The sequence below is a fragment of the Camelina sativa genome, chromosome 9, assembly GCF_000633955.1.
Source record: "Camelina sativa cultivar DH55 chromosome 9, Cs, whole genome shotgun sequence".
NCBI classification, from domain to species: domain Eukaryota; kingdom Viridiplantae; phylum Streptophyta; class Magnoliopsida; order Brassicales; family Brassicaceae; genus Camelina; species Camelina sativa.
Genome location: NC_025693.1, coordinates 24,938,764 through 24,959,075, shown reverse-complemented (window position 1 = coordinate 24,959,075; position 20,312 = coordinate 24,938,764). Strand labels below are relative to the sequence as shown.

General features: G+C 32.4%; 3 protein-coding genes across 3 annotated transcripts in view; all 3 read left to right on the top strand.

Moving 5' to 3' along the window:
* Positions 1-2,186, top strand: part of LOC104712136 (chalcone--flavonone isomerase 1-like) — a 7,189-nt gene extending 5,003 nt beyond the window's left edge. Inside the window, exon 4 of the mRNA XM_010428966.2 lies at positions 1,807-2,186. Coding sequence (XP_010427268.1) covers positions 1,807-1,998 — 192 coding nt within the window. The 3' untranslated portion in view covers positions 1,999-2,186. The remainder of the gene's footprint in view (positions 1-1,806) is intronic.
* LOC104715678 (ABC transporter G family member 19-like) lies at positions 6,450-8,177 on the top strand. Its single transcript, XM_010433069.1, has 2 exons — positions 6,450-6,815; positions 6,883-8,177. The coding sequence occupies exons 1-2, from the start codon at positions 6,450-6,452 to the stop codon at positions 8,083-8,085; spliced, it is 1,569 nt and encodes a 522-aa protein (XP_010431371.1). The 3' UTR covers positions 8,086-8,177.
* On the top strand, positions 16,204-17,510 carry LOC104712134 (chalcone--flavonone isomerase 1). The gene is made up of 4 exons (XM_010428964.2): positions 16,204-16,387; positions 16,474-16,632; positions 16,712-16,935; positions 17,172-17,510. Exons 1-4 carry the CDS (start codon positions 16,255-16,257, stop codon positions 17,358-17,360), a joined length of 705 nt encoding a protein of 234 aa, XP_010427266.1. The 5' UTR covers positions 16,204-16,254; the 3' UTR covers positions 17,361-17,510.

Sequence of the window (20,312 nt, the reverse complement as noted above, 5' to 3'; positions counted from 1 at the left end):
AGGGACAGAATGAATTTAAGATCAATGTCTCACTATAAAGAAGAGAGGTCACTATCGAGCACGATATCCGAAAAAGATGATTAAAGAGAGCATTCAAGAGCTAAACCGCACGCAAGTCCAAGTCGTATTAATCGCATTTAGCATTTGTGTGTTGTCTCTTTCGTCTAGTACGAAAAGTCTTTGGAGCGACAGAACTATAACATCGCACAATTCAAAAACTCTGTAAACACTTGCCTTGTTTCAGTGTTAATTAAAAGACAGTTCTATTTTTACCCCCAAATTCTTGTATTATCTATATTGTTGCGATTTAGCATCAAAAAATATCTCTATATTTTAAAAATTCAAATAGAAATTTCAATAAATATAAACTAGCTTAAAGTTTGTCATGTTCCATTTATCTTTAACAACATAAATCATATAAATCATTTACCTATAATGATTTACCAAAACTCTAGAAGAAGATAAGCCTTTATGAAATTCAATAATACCTTTCATATCTTAAAATTAAAATATATAAACCCAAACCAAAAACCTAAGCTGCAACGAAACTTAAAGGAATAAGAGCGTAAACAAAAAGTCTTTGTTTGGTATAAGAGGATCCGAGTTTAAAACCACCAAGTGTCACTACATCTTCTAGTCAAATATAAAAAGAGAGACAAATCTCAAAAGTTAGTTAAGTCCACGTGCTTACACATCCAATCAAACCAAAAACCTAAGATGCAAACCAAACAAAGATCATAAACAAAAAGTCTTTGTTAGGTATAAGGGGATCCGAGGTTTAAACCACCAATTGTCACTACATCTTCCAATCAAATATAAATAGAGAGACAAATCTCATAAGTGAGTTAAGTCCAACACTCGTAATCGTAACTCAACTATGTCTTCGTCCTCCGTTGTCGTCTATCCGTCTCCGCTCCCTACCGTCGCGGAGCTTCATGTAGATTCCGTCACCTTTGCACCGTCCGTCAGATCACCGGCCTCCTCCAATCCACTCTTCCTCGGTGGCGCAGGTTCGGTTGTCGTTTCCTATGTTTTTGTCTTCTTCTTTTTGCTGACTATGTGAATACGCGCAGGTGCCCGAGGCTTGAAGATCCAAGAAGAATTCATTATTTTTTCCGTCGTAGGAGTATACCTAGATGCTAACGCCGTCCCATCACTCGCCCTCAAGTGGAAGGGCAAAACCGCAGAGGAGTTAACGGAATCTGTCCCGTTCTTCCGTGAAATCGTCACCGGTACTTAATTCCTTATATAACACCAGTTACTTAATTTACACGTCAAGTTAGATTATTAGACCAACTTAGTTTAACTTCCTTCAATTTGCTCTTTAGGTGCGTTTGAGAAGTTTATTAAGTTGACTATGAAACAGCCGTTATTTGGACATAAATACGCGGAGGGAGTAACGAAGAAGTGTGTGGCTTTATGGAAATTTCGAGGGATTTATACGCAGTGTGAAGCCATAGCCGTGGAGATGTTCTTGGAGGTCTTCAAGGACCAAGCCTTCCTTCCCGGTGCATCCATTCTTTTTGCTTTCTCCCCAAACGGCTCTCTTACTACGGTAACTTTGCTACCATAACAATGACTTGATTTATAGTTTGATTTGGCGTTTTACATTATTGTATTTAAATTAAATGCAAAATTGCAATGAGATACTCTGTTTGCATGTTTAATTAACACTTGCGTTAGTGAACGTTTTAGTATTTTAAATGTGAACAGAACACTAATGTAGAAGTAGCGTTTGAAATAATAGTAGTTATAACGTGTAGCTTTGGAATATTTTATTATGGATTTGTTGTGTATTTTTTGCAGGTTGCGTTTTCTAAAGATGATAGCATTCCTCAAACCGGGAGAGCTCATGTGATCCGGAACAAATTGTTGGCGGAGGCTGTTCTTGAGTCTTTCATCGAAAAGAACGGTGCTTCTCCAGGGGTTAGGTTGAGTGTTGCCGAGAGATTAGCTCAGCTGATGAACGAGAACAAGGTCGAAGAGGAAGAGAACTGAGAATGATATAAATTTCTCTTGAGTATTTGGTGTTTTATGTTTTTCTATGTCAAATCCTAATGTTATTTAGTTCCTTCTGAATGTTTTCCACTATTTTTAAGAATAGTCCAAGAGTATCATGGAATAATGTTCCTTCTGAATGTATTTGGTGTTTTGGCATTGGTTTTTAACTTTTCGGTTACATTATTGAGGTGTTTGATTCTATTGAATAAGAGAAAATTCAGAAGGGCCAAAAATTGGTCATAAACATCAACGTTTCAAGCTCAAATCAAAGAAGCAAATAAAACACTTATATGAAAATTTGGTCTCACACAGGGAAGGTCGTTTTGATGGGTCAGAGATGTTCAACCCTGTATGTTAGGTTTTGAGTTAAGCTTTAGATCCGCATGCATGTCCGTGATCACCTAAAAATATGTAAGACTGGGCCGACATGCTTTTTTTTGGACCACCATAGTAATATCCGTAGGAATGAACGTGGAGTACTTCCACAATCTCATCAATGTTTATTTGTGTCTTGCATTCATGTCTAACATAACATTTGGATGCAACATCCAGATTCGGCATTTAAATGTTGTTCGCTTATTAAATTAGGTTTTGTATATGGTATTGTATTTGGATACAGTTTTGTCCGTTTGTTAATTTGAAGAAACATATGAATGTAAAATTTACTTATCCTATAACAACTAACAAGAAAATGTTTTGTTGTGTTTTAATTAATAACCAACGTAATTTGGTGACAGAGTCTTGGAATAATCTGTTGATGAACTCTCCGTACAACGATCAAAAGGCTGTGACAGAGTCTTGGAATAATGCATTTCCCAAGAGCAAAAGTACTAAGAAGAATGATAAAGGGAAGGTATCATCATACAAAGAGTCATTACTGGGTAAAGTTCGTGAGGACTCATATCATGGTAACTGTTGGTGAAGAAGCAACTTTGAGTGAAACAGATGGAGCTCGTCATATCATAAATTTAGTTAGGACGACAAGTTCTTAGAATTAGAATATATACTACAATATAAAATATTAAAGTATATTATTCAAAAAAAATATATATTAAAGTATAGGAAACCTAATGCTCATTAATACAAGTTAAATTTAGTAGATGGATTACTTTCATTCACCTCACATAGAAAAAAAGAAACTTAGTGACAACTTTTTAATCTTTCTCTAAAAATGAATATCTGCAGGAAATCAACTAACTTGTATAATTTATAAACAAAGTCTGAGAAAACATAAAGTATATTCAACACAAAAGTGAAAATGCATATTGAGAAGGCCAAAGTGTAAGTCATAGATTACGGAACAAAGACCAAACTAGAACGAAAACTTTTATTCATCTTATCTGAGATTTAAAGAAGATAATCTCCCATTTAGTCGATACCGAAGAGATGATTCGTAAAAACGCATAAGTTAAACGTCAGAGATTAGATAGACAGTGCACTTCGTCGAGGTTGCTAACATCTCAAGTTGGTTTATCACATCTTCTTCAAGATTCGGCATAGTCTCTAGGAAATACATAGTTGATCACGGACATAGTCTCTAGGAAATACATGACCAACTCCATCTGCTTCTCCACGTCATCATAATCATCATGAATTTCACCAAAGTTCCATATCTTTAGAACCTTCACCGGACTTGATGATAAGCAACTAGGAATGTAACCTGAAACTTTGCATAGACATCCGTCAACATCCTCACATTCCATTGTATCTTTGTGATAGATTCCCTGAATCGTAGAGGAACATATATATATATTATATATTTGGTTTAACATTAACTCTTAAGAACATATATATATATATATATATTTGGAAATCTAATACATTACGGTAGCTAGAGATGCAACTTTGAATATTTGATCTTCGATTCATACACATACACTGAGTCGATCATAAGCAGAGAAGTTGGTGCTTGATAATAATAATGATCTATCATTATAAGGCTATCTTTTGTAAGTTCATATGGTTAGGTCTCTCAATTTTTCTGTTCAAAAATATTATTGGTTGACAACTAAAATAATCTTACAAACATTTTTTATTCTTACAAATATTTATACTAACCGACTGTTTTTTTTTTTTGCCTCAATCGAGGGTCCGTGAAGACAAGAAGACTTGAGAATCAGTTCAGAAATTGACGGTTTCTTGACGACTTCATCTTTTCTTTGAAAAGCAACTATGAGTGAAGGTTGTCAGAAATTTAGAAATTCCATAATCGTAGCCTTTAGTTTGTTTTACAGTTTTACAGTTTGGGACCTCCCGAATTCTCTCATCTGTACCATGCTTCCAAAACAACAAAGCACATTAAATTGCCGTCACAATCATACTCGTACGTACCGACGGAAAAGAAGTAATACACTAATTTACATGTTATGATGTTATCCGATTTAAGAAATTATGGGCGAGAAAGGTTTGAAAAGGTAGTTCTTGCTAATGAAAAGTAGTTCTTATATAGAAACATTGCTTTGAACAAGATTTGGTACATGTCCCAGCAGCTTTGAAGTGATAGATCATAATACATTATTACATTAATCTAGGGCGGGTGGACTAGCGCAAAATTTGGTTTATGGGTCACGTGGACAATTCGATAGTCAGTTTTAAACAAAACTTTGCCATTAACTTCCTATTTTTAGCAAGTAATCTCTCGTGCTAAAAAAAGTTCTATATCTCATAATTCGCTTTCTTAAATGTTATTTATTGCATTCCCTTTAGGAGTATAACTGTAGAATTAGCGATTGTGGTGGACACTCAAAACCATAATTCCAAAAACAAAAGATCTCTGCCGATCGACGAGAAAACAAATACTAATTTTAGGTGTTATGATTTGAAACTTGTAATTTGGACTACTATATATTAATCAAAGAAAAAATGTTTTAATATAGAAAAACATTACTTTAAATAAAATTTGGTAAATGTCCCAGCTTTGAAAGTTAAACTAGCCTAATTGCATTTATTCCAAGCATGTACCACGAATTAAATTCAACAATCACAATTGATATTATTTCTTAAGTACAGTTATGTCGAAAATGAAATTTCATGAAATAATAGTAGAAAGATAAAAAATAATTTAATGAAATCATGCATGTACGACGGCGATGTTGGTGGTGGTTGTCGTATATATCCTACGAGCCACACACAAATTATAATTAACTTTTTACTATTTTTTTTTTTTTAAAGAACTAGTATAGATTTTTTAACCTGCAAGTTGTCATTTTTTTTTTTTTGGTCAATTACTTTCTATTATTGTTAGTTGTATTCTGAGTCTCCAGTACAATCATACCAAACAAACTAGATTAATCATGCATCCAACTCAATTGGACATTCGAGTTTAACCAATTAGTGGAGAATTGGGTATAAAGTGAAGTACCCATACCAAATTACTAACCGTTTTGTGGAGCCACATTGAAGAGAGTGAGAGACGTACGTGAGTGATTCTCCTACTAGCTTTGACATCAACATCCATTGTATCTGTATGCGTTACATGCATGTTTAATTTGTCAACGCATCCCTCAATACTTTCAGCATGGTTCCTTACTTCCTTTCAATAAATAATGTTTATCACTTCTTTTCTTCTCTTTTGGATTTTTTCATCAGTTACTTCTACATGCTATACATATATTCATTAATGTATCTCTTGTATGTTTCCGTGTTCATATTTGAATAGGTAGTTAGGAGTGTAGAACTAGCGGTTTTGGATGATTCCAAAACCATAATACCACCAAAACAAAAGAATGTGTGTATGGGCAATCAGAAAGAATACTAACAGTTACATAATGTACATATGCTTTGGTTTCCAATTTAAAAAGCATAAGATGGGCGAATGATCAGGGGCGGGCGGATCTTGGTGCTTTAGTGCAAATTCCACCAAGTGAATTTTGATAATTTTCATATTCTGTATATAAAATAACTATATAGTACTATATTATTGTGATGCACTAAAATATATTTTGGATCTGCGCGCCCTTCTGGACGATAAAACCTTTCGTCACTATTGGTTGCTGATACCAATTAACAAACGTGTCACTGTGGTTACAGAAACACAGCTTCAAAATTTTGTTGATCAGTCATATTTAAATGCGACTCGTGGCACATTGCAAAAGCCAAAATTTAAATACTTTTAGTATCTTGAATTTTTTTTCCAAGTCTGATCAAGAATTTAATGACCACGTTATTCACAATTTTTTTTTTTTGCTTCTTAGTTCTTACATACATTTAATGTCGAAAACCAAATTTCTGAATAAATTGTCGACTCGCTCGTACGAGCCATTAACGTTAAATTTCTTTCAAATTTTTTAGTTCAAGAAGTTATAACACACCAGTTACATATTTTCTTATAAATACTCAAGTTTCGAGCTATACGTCGCATCACAAATATACCATTACTAGAAGTGCTTTCTTATTCCACCATATTTTCACCATCAGTTTGATGATCTCTAACTGACGCTAGCTGTACGATGAATCTATCACTTAGCGGAAGAAAGATTGCTATCGACGAGTTGCTAAAAGATTGTGACAGTTTCCGAAAAGGAGATTCCCCCGACAGCGAAAAAAGCGATGATCATCACGTGATAGATGTCGAAGCCTTACACCTAAAACCTGTCCCGTTCGTCCTAGCTTTCAACAATCTTGAATACGACGTCATACTTGGACGTCGTTTTGGTTTCTCACGGCGAAGCGGAGTAAAGACTCTACTTGATGATGTTTCCGGCGAGGCTTGTGACGGAGATATCCTCGCCGTTCTTGGTGCAAGTGGAGCAGGTAAATCTACGTTGATCGATGCATTAGCGGGGAGAGTTGCTCAGGGAAGCTTAAAAGGCTCCGTAACTCTAAACGGAGAAAAAGTTTTGCAAACTCGACTGCTCAAGGTCATATCAGCGTATGTGATGCAAAACGATCTTCACAGAGTTCGCTCTTGATTTAGTTCGAGAACTCGAAGGATCCAACGAAGGAACAAGAAGTTTAGTTGACTTCAATGAAAAGTGGCAACAAAACAAGCTCAGTTTCAGCCAATCTGCTCCACAGACCAACAAGTTCGAGCTAGACAGCCCATTAACCTTAAAAGAAGCAATCAATGCAAGTGTTTCTAGAGGTAAACTAGTCTCAGGCTCATCCAGAGCCAATCTTGTTTCCATGGAAACAGTATCTTCATACGCAAACCCGTCGTTGTTCGAAACATTCATCTTAGCCAAACGGTACATGAAAAACTGGATGCGGATGCCTGAGCTTGTAGGAACACGGATTGCTACCGTAATGGTGACTGGCTTTCTATTAGCCACTGTGTATTGGAAGCTAGACCACACTCCAAGAGGAGCACTAGAGAGATTGACCTTGTTCGCTTTCGTTGTGCCAACAATGTTCTACTGTTGTTTAGACAATGTCCCCGTTTTCATCCAGGAACGATACATTTTCTTGAGAAAGACAACACACAACGCGTATAGAACATCTTCCTACGTTATATCTCACTCTCTCGTGACTCTTCCTCAGCTCATTGCCCCTTCCTTAGTTTTTTCCGCGATCACATTTTGGACTGTTGGATTGAGCGGCGGACTAGAGGGTTTCTACTTCTATTGCCTCATAATCTACGCCTCTTTTTGGTCAGGATCCTCCGTCGTTACATTCATATCCGGTGTTGTTCCCAATATCATGTTAAGTTACATGGTCGCCATTTCCTATCTCGCCTATTGTTTACTGTTGAGTGGATTCTACGTCAACCGGGATCGGATACCGGTCTACTGGACATGGTTTCATTACATTTCACTGCTGAAATATCCATATGAGGCTGTCATAATCAACGAGTTTGATGACCCGTCTCGATGTTTTGTTAAGGGAGTCCAAGTATTTGACAGCACTCTTCTCGGAGGAGTATCTGATTCCGGGAAAGTTAAGCTCCTTGAAACTCTCGGTAAGTCTCTGAATACGAGAATAACGGAATCCACCTGCTTGAGGACCGGGTCTGACCTACTTGCGCAGCAAGGTATTACTGAGTTGAGCAAGTGGGAATGCTTGTGGATTACGTTTGCGTCAGGTCTCTTCTTTAGGATTTTGTTTTACTTTGCCTTGCTGTTTGGAGGCAGGAATAAGAGGACGTGAAGGTTACTAGACCCCACAAAAACTTGTGTGCATTAGCCAAGTATTTAAGTAAAAAGGTTGAAGGATAAGTCTCCCAGTGATGTAATTTTATGATCAAGTTGTTACATATGTATTTGTTTCATCTTTGTTTGTTTGTGTTTTTTTTTGGTTTTAAAAAAACTGTAAAATTAATATTTCGATTGATCAAAATAGACAATTACAAATAATATAAATTGAAAAAAAAAAAAAGTAGGAGAGTGAGGTGATGTTTGAAAAAGTGATGCCTACAGTTAGATTTTGTACACGTTAATTGCCAACATTCAGTGGGTACTATTTAGTGTCTCAGAATTATTTTCGAATTTTAATGTCTCTTTCGTCTAAAGGTTCTTCAATCTCATAGAGTGGACAAAAGCGGGACTCGATCCATGGTGTGATGGTGTTTTCTACAAATGGACTTACCTCCTGCTACTGCACTAAGGTGAATTATGCTATGAACAAATAATATATTCATTAATATATGGCAAAAAAAAAAGTTTTGAGTTTGTTTTACTCAGCAAAATACACACGTTCGACCACGAAATTTAGTGGATGGATATGCAATTATATGGCGCATTGCACGTTGGATAGTAAAGTTCAATGGTCCAAACTCCCCATACTCCACACTTCCGAACTTACAAAAAAACAAAACAAAAAATATCTAGTAAATAAATGTACCCACTAAATTTAATAATATATATTGGTGTGACAGATATTGTATTATTCACTTCACTATTCAATTGACTCAAAATTTAAACCATGCATGCATAGCATTATAGGCTAGGACACAATTAAATTCGAACCCAACTCAACAGATCAGCGTCGGGCCGGCCACATTTGAAATTAGTGTCACTGACTTAGAACTGAATTATGAGTTTCTTTATACATATATACTCCTTCCGTTTCAAAATATAGGATGTTTAAGGTAAGATACACATATTAAGATAGTTTATTTTTCTTTTAAAAAGTATCATATATATTTAAATTAAAAAGGATTCAACCAATAATAAAGAAGACTGCATAAATAATGATTACAAATTATTAAATATATATTAAAATTTGCATAGAAAGTTACGAGATATCTTATATTTTGAGACAAAAAAAGAGGCCAAAACATCTTATATATTAAAACGGAGGGAGTATAATATAATTTGTGTGTATACGAGGTGCATCTTTTGAAGAAAAACAAATTAGAAGATCAAGAATGAAAATACTGTACATGGAGAATTAGGATATGAAAAATTAGTTACGGCAATAGATAAGGAACATTTTAAAGTTTTGGTAGAGAGCAAATTATTCAAAGCCCGGTTATCTGATACAAATTCGAGTTTGGCTACTGCAACAAACATGGCGCATGCGCATCACAAATGTTAGAAAAATTAAAGTTAAATGAATCCAAATTTGATAATTTACCAAAGAATGGAGAATTCAAAATCGTGTGAATTATGATGTGGTCAATGTATTCACTGAGTTTTACAACGCAAATAGTATTTTCTTTCGAATTTGGTAGAGGTTGATTTTTGTATTAATGACTATTAAATGACAAAAGTACAAACATTCCAGCACATATTTATAATCACTTGTGTATATAAATTTCGACAATACATTTAAAGCATATAAATACGCAGTTAACTAGGAGCCACATAATTTGCAAAACTGAAAAATTTATGTTTTCTCACTGATTCGACTGACATCGTATGCATTAGCTAAGTCCACCTTTCCAGATTAATTATTTTGCTTTCTCAATTTGAAATGTTGATGTAATTCCTGCTTGGCTCTAGTCTTTTGTAATTCGCAAGCTCGCATGGCACTATAACAAAAAATGGTTGATTGCATCACTTAAATAGTATCACAAAAGTAAATGATTTTAATTTAAATGACTTATTGATAAATGATGCATAACTATGTGTTTGGCATCAATTATTATTATTGATATCATAATCGAATAATTTGACATCAGTTCAATAAAAGTGACACAATTTAATTTGAATTTGCATCAGTTCAAAAATATTTAACAGAAAATGTAATTTACATCACTTAATATAATGATACAAATTAAATATCAATTAAATAAATGATACAAAACTGATATCAATAATAAAATGATGTTAATTCATACATATTCGATTTAAATTAAATAAATATATATATTTCAAAATTTTATTATATCAGTTGCATATAACTGATGCAAGTCAATCTTAATTTACATGTGTTAAAACTCAAAATATTCAATATTACTTTTTTTTATTCTCCAAGGATCAATTTATTTTTCAACAAAAAATCAAACATATATTACTATTTCCCAAAAAAAGTTTTATAATTTTCTATTATTAATTAATTTAAAGATACAAATATAACATTTTTTAAAATATAAATTATGTTTATTTTATTTTATTTGAGAAAATATAGTAATTACATTCTCCACCTAACAAACCTGCAAAAATATTTTATTTTCAAAATAATTAATCACTAGGTACTACCGCGGTAGACCGCGGGCTGAACATTTTATTTTAGAAAAATTTGCAAAAATAATTTATTAATTAAATTATTTAAAATGATTTATGATTGAAATTGTTGGTTTAGAATCTTAGCAATTTTTTCAATTTTTAATATGTTTATTGAAAAAATGACATCAATAAAAAACTGAGGCTGTAACAATGAATAAATTGTTTAAACCTTTGATTATAGACACATTTGAAAGAACTTAAGCTTTTTAAGAATTCATGGCTTGAAATTTTTTTGTTAAGAGGATAAAGATTTTGTTAAGGGAATATTTTTTTGGTTTAGATTTTTTGGTTTATGTATTTAATTTAAATGGATTGATTATCCATGTAACCCCACAATTTTGGTTAATTAATATAGTAGGATTTTTAATTTTTAATAATTACTAATTATCTTTTATAGCCTCAGCAGTTTTAGCCTTTATTTAACAATTTCTAATGGCAATTACATGTAATTTTTTACACTTTTTAAGGTTATTTTTAATTTTGTACTTCTCAATTAATATACTAGGATTATATCACAAATATTTCCATAAATTAATAATTATTAAAAAATTGTAAATATAATATAACAATTAATCAATATTATCAAAAATATTTTCCATAAAGAATAATTATAAAAATAAAAGAAAACAGATCTGTTTGGATATCGTAACCTGTTTTCTTTTATTTTTTAAATTTCTCAATTTTTCTTGCTTTTATTAAAAATATTGGGGGATTTTATATTTGTATTAAAGATGTTTAAGAAAAAACTGTTTCTACACTACTCATGATCTTTGTAATTACTTAAAAAAAAACTTTCTGATTATTTAAGGGTGAAAGTACTTCTTCATCTATATAAGAAAATTATTTGAGAGTGATCAAAACAACTTTGAATGTCAACAAGACAACCACTGGTATGCATTTACAAGTTACAACACATCTTCAGCATATAATCATGAATCATCACATCTAAAACATTTAAAGGTAAATCTTCTTTTCTTCTCCCTATTTTGTATCAAGTTTTTTTGATTATCAAATCTAGAATTCTAATTTTTACTCTGTTATTTATGTTTATGTACTCAAAAAATCTAAAGATGACACAACATTGTCATTAAGACAATGAAAAATAAAGGGAGGGAACAAAAGCAATAAGATACATATGACACTTCAGCAAGAAGAAAAAAAGCTCAGTTCATATCAGTTTTTTTTTTTCTATTTGTTGAATCTATATTAAACTAAATCTTTTGTATTTATGTTTTTTAATTTATTTTATAAATAACAATTTTAATAAAAGATATTAGTACAGATTCGAAAAGATTTTAATAGATATCAAGACAATTTTTGCATATTAAAAATAATTTCAAAAACACTTAAAATAAACGAATTTGTTATTGTTATTAGAACAAAAAAATCTTTTATTAGTACCAGTTATTCATAAATGATACCAAATTTTAAAATCATTTATAAAAACTGACAGAATAATTTAAAATCATTTGTTATAACTGATTTAATATGACATGAGTTTGAAATAAATCGATACAAATTATATTTACATTATTTAAATTTGATGCAAATATAGAAAATAAATGATTTAAAACAACACCTTTTTTGTAGTGTGGATTATTTCAGGTTCAGTTGGATTTTGTTTCGATAATACATTAATCCGTCAGCCCAGTGTTTCATTGAGGGGTTTCAGACCAAGGCTAACAACTATTTCGTCTTTCTAATTGTTTTTTATTATTATTTAATTTCCACCAAATTAAATGTGATTTATGGATATATACATGTACATGTCATTGGCCCATTGCAACCGATTAATTTTGAGAAATACCCTTAATTAGCACCAATCTATGTTTTTCTTCCAAAATTAGCACATTACTGAATTTTTATCTTAAAAATCATTTATAATTTTTTCATTAACTTTTCTTCTTCTTCTTCTTCTTCTTCATTAACTTTTCTTCTTCTTCTTCTTCTTCTTCTTCTTCTTCTTCTTCTTCTTCTTCTTCCCAACGACAAACACCGTCGACGAGATTGCCACCACCACTCAATTGATTCTAATTAATAATAATTATCGATCTTTGTTTTCTGCTGCTGAGACCACCACCTGAGCTTCTGAATGTGAAAGAGGAAGTAAAAATGGAGATGCCATGTTGGACAAAGGAAGTGGATGAGAACTTGAAGCTTCTCCTTCGTTTAGATCATTGGGATTTGTCTTCTAGTGAATGAAATGTTGGGTATTAAATGAGATCTGAACATTTGGAAGTTATTGGGTATTAGAACTGTTGAAAATTGTTGGGTAATGAATCAAATATGATCATGAGTGGTGGCTTGAATTGTTTGGTATTAGCATATGAACTGTGAATGAAATGGATAAACATGGGTAATCTTGAAGCTGAAATGTGTATTTGAGTGCTACTTTCTCATCTTTGGATATCAATGTTCTGCATACCAAGTGTTTGATATATTGTCATTGAGAACAAAACAGTTGGAAAAAAGTAAAAAAAGTTTGTTATCGTTGATTTCAATGTTCCGGCTTCTTCGGCTTATACATAGTTGGTTATTGAGTTGGTTATTAGTGTTGATGAGACAGAGTACAGTGGGGGAGGATCTTCTCGTTATGGTCCATCACTCATCACCATTTTTGGGATTTATGAATATTCAGGAAAAGCTTTCTAGATTAAAAGGATGTCTTCCTAAACATTATGAAATCCTTCCTAAACATTATGAAGACCATCCTGAAATTCAGGTAATCTTTCATAAAGTTCGTGGAATCCTTCTTGAATTAAAGAGAACTTGTTACCTCAACAACTATTAACTTGTCTAGTAGAAACCTATGACAAAAGCAGTTTTTTGTCCAAAAAAAAAACCTGTGACATTCTTCTATTGCAGAAACATCGTACAAGTATCAAAACAATATAAAAATGTATCACAACTATTATAGATGTCTAACAACAAGAATAGATAATAGGTGAACCACACTTTTTCATTGATTTTACCATGGCTATTGAATCTTCCAAGTCTTTTTCACAGGACTTGTATGCAAGCTTTTTTCACGAGTTTTCTCCAAAACGTTGTTGTTGATTAAGAACATTTGGTGCTGCATTTCACGAGACTTCTCCATCCTTATGTTCATCCTGAAATCCAAACTTTTTATGAAGGTCATCCTGAAGTTTAAGGAACCTTTCCTAAATTTTAAGGAACCTTTTCCTAAATTTCGAGGAAGGCTTCCTGAATTTTCATAAGATGAAAGCTGTAGCTTAAAAACTTCACAGAACTATTCACGAGACCTCTCCATCCTTTTGTTCATCCTGAAATCCAAACTTTTTATGAAGGTCATCCTAAAGTTTAAGGAACTTTTCCTGAATTTCGAGGAATCCTTCTTGAATTTTCCATAAGATGAAAATTGTAGCTTAAAAACTTCACAGAACTATATCCAAATTCAATAGACCTTACATACCCATCTCTTAAAGAACCAAAACAATCAAACTGTCTAGTCTTTACTACAATACTCATTATGGAGTTTCTCTGCAGCCTAACAAATATACAACATAAAAATTGCAGGTTCTTGAATCATGAGCAAACTATGGTTTCTCTGCAACCCAACAAAAGAACCTAATTGTTGGTTTCTTGGCATGTCAAAACTGTTCTAAAACCTCTCTGATACCTACTTCTTTGGGATTAGTACTCGATTCAACACAAATGACCCCAATTTCATCAATAACATCATTATCCTCTTCAGATTCAGTTTCACCATCACTAACATTAGAACTACCACTAGAGAAATCTCTAAAACCAAGACTCACATCAAACAAAAGTGTAGAAGAGTGTGGCAATTGAGGGTGATAAATAGAAGAATGAAACAGACAAGAGGAGAGAAAAGATCTAGCACAGGAAAACCCAACTTCCTCTTCTTCTCTCCTATCGATTATGCAACTTTTACCGGAATTAAATTCACCGGAGTTGAATATTATCGATGCCTGGGCTCCTCTGCAGTGTCGCAATTACTGATTTCATTGACTTCGACTTCATGAATCACCTTTGATTCAGATCCGATTGGGTTCGTCAGTAATTAGGTTTGGAACCAGAGAGAAGGATGAGTGAGAGAGAACACAATGTGGTTGCTGCAATGTTACGATTTCGACATTATTTTACTTTTATTAATAATTTTTAATAAATATAAATTTGTGCTAGTTTGGAACATTTGAAAACATGTGCTAATTGTGGAAGAAAAACTTAAAATGGTGCTATTTTTGTCAATTGCCCATTAACTTTTTCTTAATTTCGATTTACATACAGTATGTTATAACTTATAAGTGATATTGTTGGATTGGAAGACATTAGATATATCAAGATCCCCTACAGTTTTAATGCAAATCTACGTATAAAATAAATCCAAAAATAAGTTAAACGTTTAAACCTATTTAGTACATATGCCTTGTATGGTATATTTTTTTTAGATGTTATAAACAAATGCATCAATTTTCAACGCAATAGAAAATCCAGTTCATATATTCTGTTCTTTTTTGTTTGTAATTTTCCAGTAATTCTCTTCATTTTTGTTTGTGACTGAAAACCGGATTTCTTTAATACTCAGTTTAACTATCGTTCTAGGATTTAATTTTTGTTTCATATTAGTTGTCGTTTTAGATTTTCAATGCAGATGTTTGATGAATATTCCAATCTTATCCCTACTGTTTTAAAATTTCAACCAATGAAAAAATTATAAAATATATTAATGAAGGACAAAACATAAAATTTAATAGTTTCCTTAATTTGTGTGCAAAAACCTTAAACGACAGTTAAACTAGAACGGAGGGAGTAGAAAATGAACTAATATGTATTTCTATTTCCTAGATAAGAGAATTTTATTAATTAATATCTCTATATTTTTTGGGGCATTCTCAAAAATGCCCCTTTTTCATACCCCTTTTTAAAAATACCTCTTCATGTTGACTATTTTTAAAACTACCCCTCTTTATATACAAAATGACCATTATAAAACCTTTTAAAAACCTTGTAAAGTTTTTTTGGCGGGAAAATTTTTTTCGAAAAATTTTTGGCGGGAAAATATGTCGGAAATTTTTTGGCGGGAAAATTTTGTTTTTTTTGTTATTGAATAAAATAATTTTCATCTAAGGGTAAAATGATCATTAAAAATTAAAAGAGGGCAAAAATAAAAATGGCCAAAAAAGAGGGTATTTTTGAAAAGGGTATATCAAAAGAGGCATTTTTAACAAATTCTCATATTTTTTTTTAATTCATAAGAAACTTCAATAAATACAAACTAGAAAAAAGTTTATCATGTTCCATTTATCTTCAACAACATAAATCATATATTATCATTATAGAAATGATTTACCAAAACTCTGTTAGATAGATATGCCTTTATGAAGATTCAATAATATCTTTCATCTCCTAGAATTAAAATATAGAAGACGAAACCAAAATCTTTGTTAGATCCGAGTTTTTCAACTACCAGTTGTTGTCACTAACTACATCTTCCAATCAAATATAAAAAGAGAGAGACAAAACTCAAAAGCGAGTAGCTCCACGTGCTTACACATCCAACACTCGTAATCGCAACTTCTGCTACCTACCCTTCTCTCTTCTCTTATAACTTAACCCCAAAAAAAAAAGTTATAACATTAGTATCAATCAAACCAACTAAAAAATGTCTTCCTCCTCCGTCGTCGTCTCTCCGTCTCCGCTCCCTACCGTCGCGAAGCTTCACGTAGATTCCGTCACGTTTGCACCGTCCGTCAAGTCACCGGCCTCCTCCAATCCACTCTTCCTCGGTGGCGCAGGTTCGGTTGTCGTTTCCTCTGTTTTTGTCTTCTTCGTCTTGCTGACTATGTGATCCGTTTGCTAACATATATACGCTAATACGCAGGTGTCCGAGGGTTGGAGATCCAAGGAAAATTTATAATTTTCACCGTCATTGGAGTATACCTAGATGCTAACGCCGTCCCATCACTCTCCCTCAAGTGGAAAGGCAAAACCGCAGAGGAGTTAACTGAATCTGTCCCCTTCTTCCGTGAAATCGTCACAGGTATAACACCAGTTACTCTTATACGTCAAGTTAGGTTATTAGACCAACTTAGTTTAACTTTCTTCAATTTGCTCTGTAGGTGCGTTTGAGAAGTTTATTAAGGTGACTATGAAACTGCCGTTAACTGGACAGCAATACTCGGAGAAAGTAACGGAGAATTGTGTGGCTATATGGAAATCTCTAGGGATTTATACGGAGTGTGAAGCCAAAGCTGTGGAGAAGTTCTTGGAGATTTTCAAGGAAGAAACCTTCCCTCCGGGTGCATCAATCCTCTTTGCTCTCTCCCCACACGGCTCTCTCACTGTAACTTTGCTACCATAACTATTCAGAACATTGACTTGATTTATAGTTTGCTTTGGCGTTTTACATAATTGTAACTGTAAATGCCAAAATCAGTATGAGATACTCTGTTTGTGTGTGTTTAGTATATTTTAAATGTGAACACTAATGTAGAAGTAGCGTTTGAAATAATAGTAGTAATAACGTGTAGCTTTGGAATATTTTATTGACATGGATTTGTTGTGAATGTATTTTTGTAGGTTGCGTTTTCTAAGGATGATAGTATTCCTGAAACCGGGAAAGCTGTGATCGAGAACAAATTGTTGGCGGAGGCTGTTCTGGAGTCCATCATCGGAAAGAACGGCGTTTCTCCGGGGACTAGATCGAGTGTTGCCGAGAGATTAGCTCAGCTGATGAAGAAGAACAAGGTCGAAGAGGAAGAGAACTGAGAATGATATAGATTTCTCTTGAGTATTTGGTGTTTCATGTTTCTATGTCGAATCCTAATGTTATTTAGTTTCAATTGGATGTTTTCAACTGTTTTTAAGAATAAGAATAATCCAAGAGTATCATGGAATAGGATGAAAACTGTATTATCACTAGCTGGTCTTGATTCTAGAGATTACACTGAACGAAACCAAATGATCAAAAAAATTTAGGGAACAGAATTTTTGGTCAACAAATTGCCTCATAATCTATGCCTCTTTTTGGTCAGGATCCTCCGTCGTAACCTTCATATCCGGTGTTGTTCCCAATATTATGTTAAGTTACATGGTCGACATTTCCTATCTCGCCTATTGTTTACTGTTGAGTGGATTCTACGTCAACCGAGATCGGATACCGGTCTACTGGACATGGTTTCATTACATTTCTCTGCTGAAATATCCGTATGAGGCTGTCTTAATCAACGAGTTTGATGACCCATCTCGATGTTTTGTTACGGGAGTCCAAGTATTTGACAGCACTCTTCTCGGAGGAGTATCTGATTCCGGGAAAATTAAGCTCCTTGAAACTCTCGGGAGTCCCCCTGCTTGAGGACCGGGTCTGACTTACTTGCACAGCAGGGTATTACTGAGTTGAGCAAGTGGGTTACGTTTGCGTCAGGTCTCTTCTTTAGAATATTATATTACTTTGCCTTGCTGTTTGGAAGCAGGAATAAGAGGACGTGAATGTTACTAGTCCCCACAAAAACATGTGTGCATTAGCCAAGTATTTAAGTAAAAAGTTTGAAGGATAAGTCTCCCAATGATGTAATTTTGTGATCAAGTTGTTACATTTGTATTTGTTTCATCTTTCTTTGTTTGTGCCTTTTTGGTTTAAAAAAAAACTGTAAAACTAATATTTCGATTGATGCAAATAAAATAAATTGAAAAAAAAAATGAAAAAAGAAAGTAGGAAAGTGAGGCGATGTTTGAAAAAAGTGATGACTGCAGTTAGATTTTACACACGTTAATTGCCAACATTCAGTGGGTACTATGTAGTGTCTCAGAATGAATTTCGAATTTAATGTCTCTTTAGTCTAACCGTTCTTAAATCTCACAGTCACAAAGTAGACAATTTCGAAATATTTTGGTGAAATTATGCTATGAACGAATAATATATATTATTCATTAATATATGGCAAAATGAAGTTTTGAGTTTGTTTTGCTCAGCAAAATACACACGTTCGACCACGAAATTTAGTGGATGGATGGATATGCAATAATATGGCGCATCGCACGTTGGATAGTAAAGTTCAATGGTCCAGACTCCCATATTCCATATATACTTCCGAACTTTCATACTATAGAAATGGACAATAAAAAATCTAGTGAATAATAATAAAAAATCTAGTGTATAAAAGTAACCACTAAAGTTAATAATATATATGCCTACCCAAAACAAAAAAGTTAATAATATATATTGGTATGACATACATCTATACTATTAAAGAAAAAGTATTCACTAGACTCAAATTGGACCATGATTTCTATTTGGTATGTTTTTCATTAAAAATGATTAGAGAATCACCTAATTTAATTAAATTACCCTATAGTTTTGATTTATCTAAATGATATTTATACCCTTTGGTCGACAACTAATTTACCACGGGTTGGGATGCGGATCCTGTTTAACCCGACTATAGATGATTTAAAACACGCAGATCCGTTTGTAATTCCGGTTGATAATATTCGGATCGTGAATGTTGTTTGATTCAAGAATAGTTATTCATACAACCAAACAGAGGTATAATCCCTATAAATAAGGAAATTGGTATCCGAGTATCTAATGACTTCAGTAATATCAAATATTAACTACTACCATACTTAATCTCTATAATTATTACGAATATTAATAATAATGAAAAATCTTTAATACTTATCAATTGTGATTTTGTTGTTTCCAAAATAATTAATAGATTAAATACGAAATTGTATATATATGTAAATTTATTTGATTTGCTTTTATACTGTGAGATATTTACGGAAACAACAAATCAACTTAATACAATTAAATAAAAACAAATCATCATTTAGTTAGTAATTAATTATGAGTAGTATAGATGGGACGAATAAAAAACATAAATTATATATATGTAAAGTTGTAAACTAATTTACAGAAAAAGTGTAATGTATATCCCACATCGACTAAATATTTTGGAATATGGTTCATAATCACTATAAATATATAACTAATATGTTTTGAGTACAAATGAACAGGAAGCTTGATTTATCAGGTATCCAGATTTAATAGTTTAATTTCGTTTTATATTTGAGCATATTTAAACTTTTTAAAAATAAACATATTATAATATATTTACGTTTTTAGAAAAGTTTAAGATATTATAAATATTTAAATTTTTATAAAATATTTAAATTATTATAAATATTTGAACTACGTCGAAAGTTTAAAATTTATACTATTAAAGTAAGAGTACTCATGGACCAACTTTTGGACCATGACTTTGTTTTGATAGTTTTTAAATAAAATGGTTAGTAATCAATAATTATTAATACATTAGTATATCATGGCATTAAAATTCTCTAACCATTTAAATTAAGTCGGATCATGCGCCGGTCATTTAATACCCGTTTAGTTGATCCAATTTTCTCTTCAAATATATTTATTATGTATTAAATCAACTATAATCTTATCTAAATCCGAATCGGTTAGAAGATTTATTTAAGAAAAACATATACATCAGATTTAAATAAGGAAAATATTTAAATACATAATAAATCAAATCTAAACTTACTGATTCTTTATAAATATTTTTTTTTTTAAAATGAATAAACAAGCAAAGGAGATTACAATTAATATATGTGCATATTTTTCATCATTGTTTTAGGAACAAATAAATAAGTTCAATTTAATTTTGAAAAATAATTTAAAATAAAAATTAAATTACTTTAAAAGATACT

What these genes read in the sequence shown, in the direction of transcription:
- LOC104715678 (XM_010433069.1), top strand. Translation starts at nt 6,450, where the DNA reads ATGAATCTATCACTTAGCGGAAGAAAGATTGCTATCGACGAGTTGCTA. An exon ending in AGGGAAGCTTAAAAGGCTCC is followed by an intron (nt 6,816 to 6,882) that starts GTAACTCTAAAC and finishes CGTATGTGATGC; the next exon opens with AAAACGATCTTCACAGAGTT.
- LOC104712134 (XM_010428964.2), top strand. Translation starts at nt 16,255, where the DNA reads ATGTCTTCCTCCTCCGTCGTCGTCTCTCCGTCTCCGCTCCCTACCGTC. An exon ending in ACTCTTCCTCGGTGGCGCAG is followed by an intron (nt 16,388 to 16,473) that starts GTTCGGTTGTCG and finishes GCTAATACGCAG; the next exon opens with GTGTCCGAGGGTTGGAGATC. An exon ending in CTTCCGTGAAATCGTCACAG is followed by an intron (nt 16,633 to 16,711) that starts GTATAACACCAG and finishes TTTGCTCTGTAG; the next exon opens with GTGCGTTTGAGAAGTTTATT.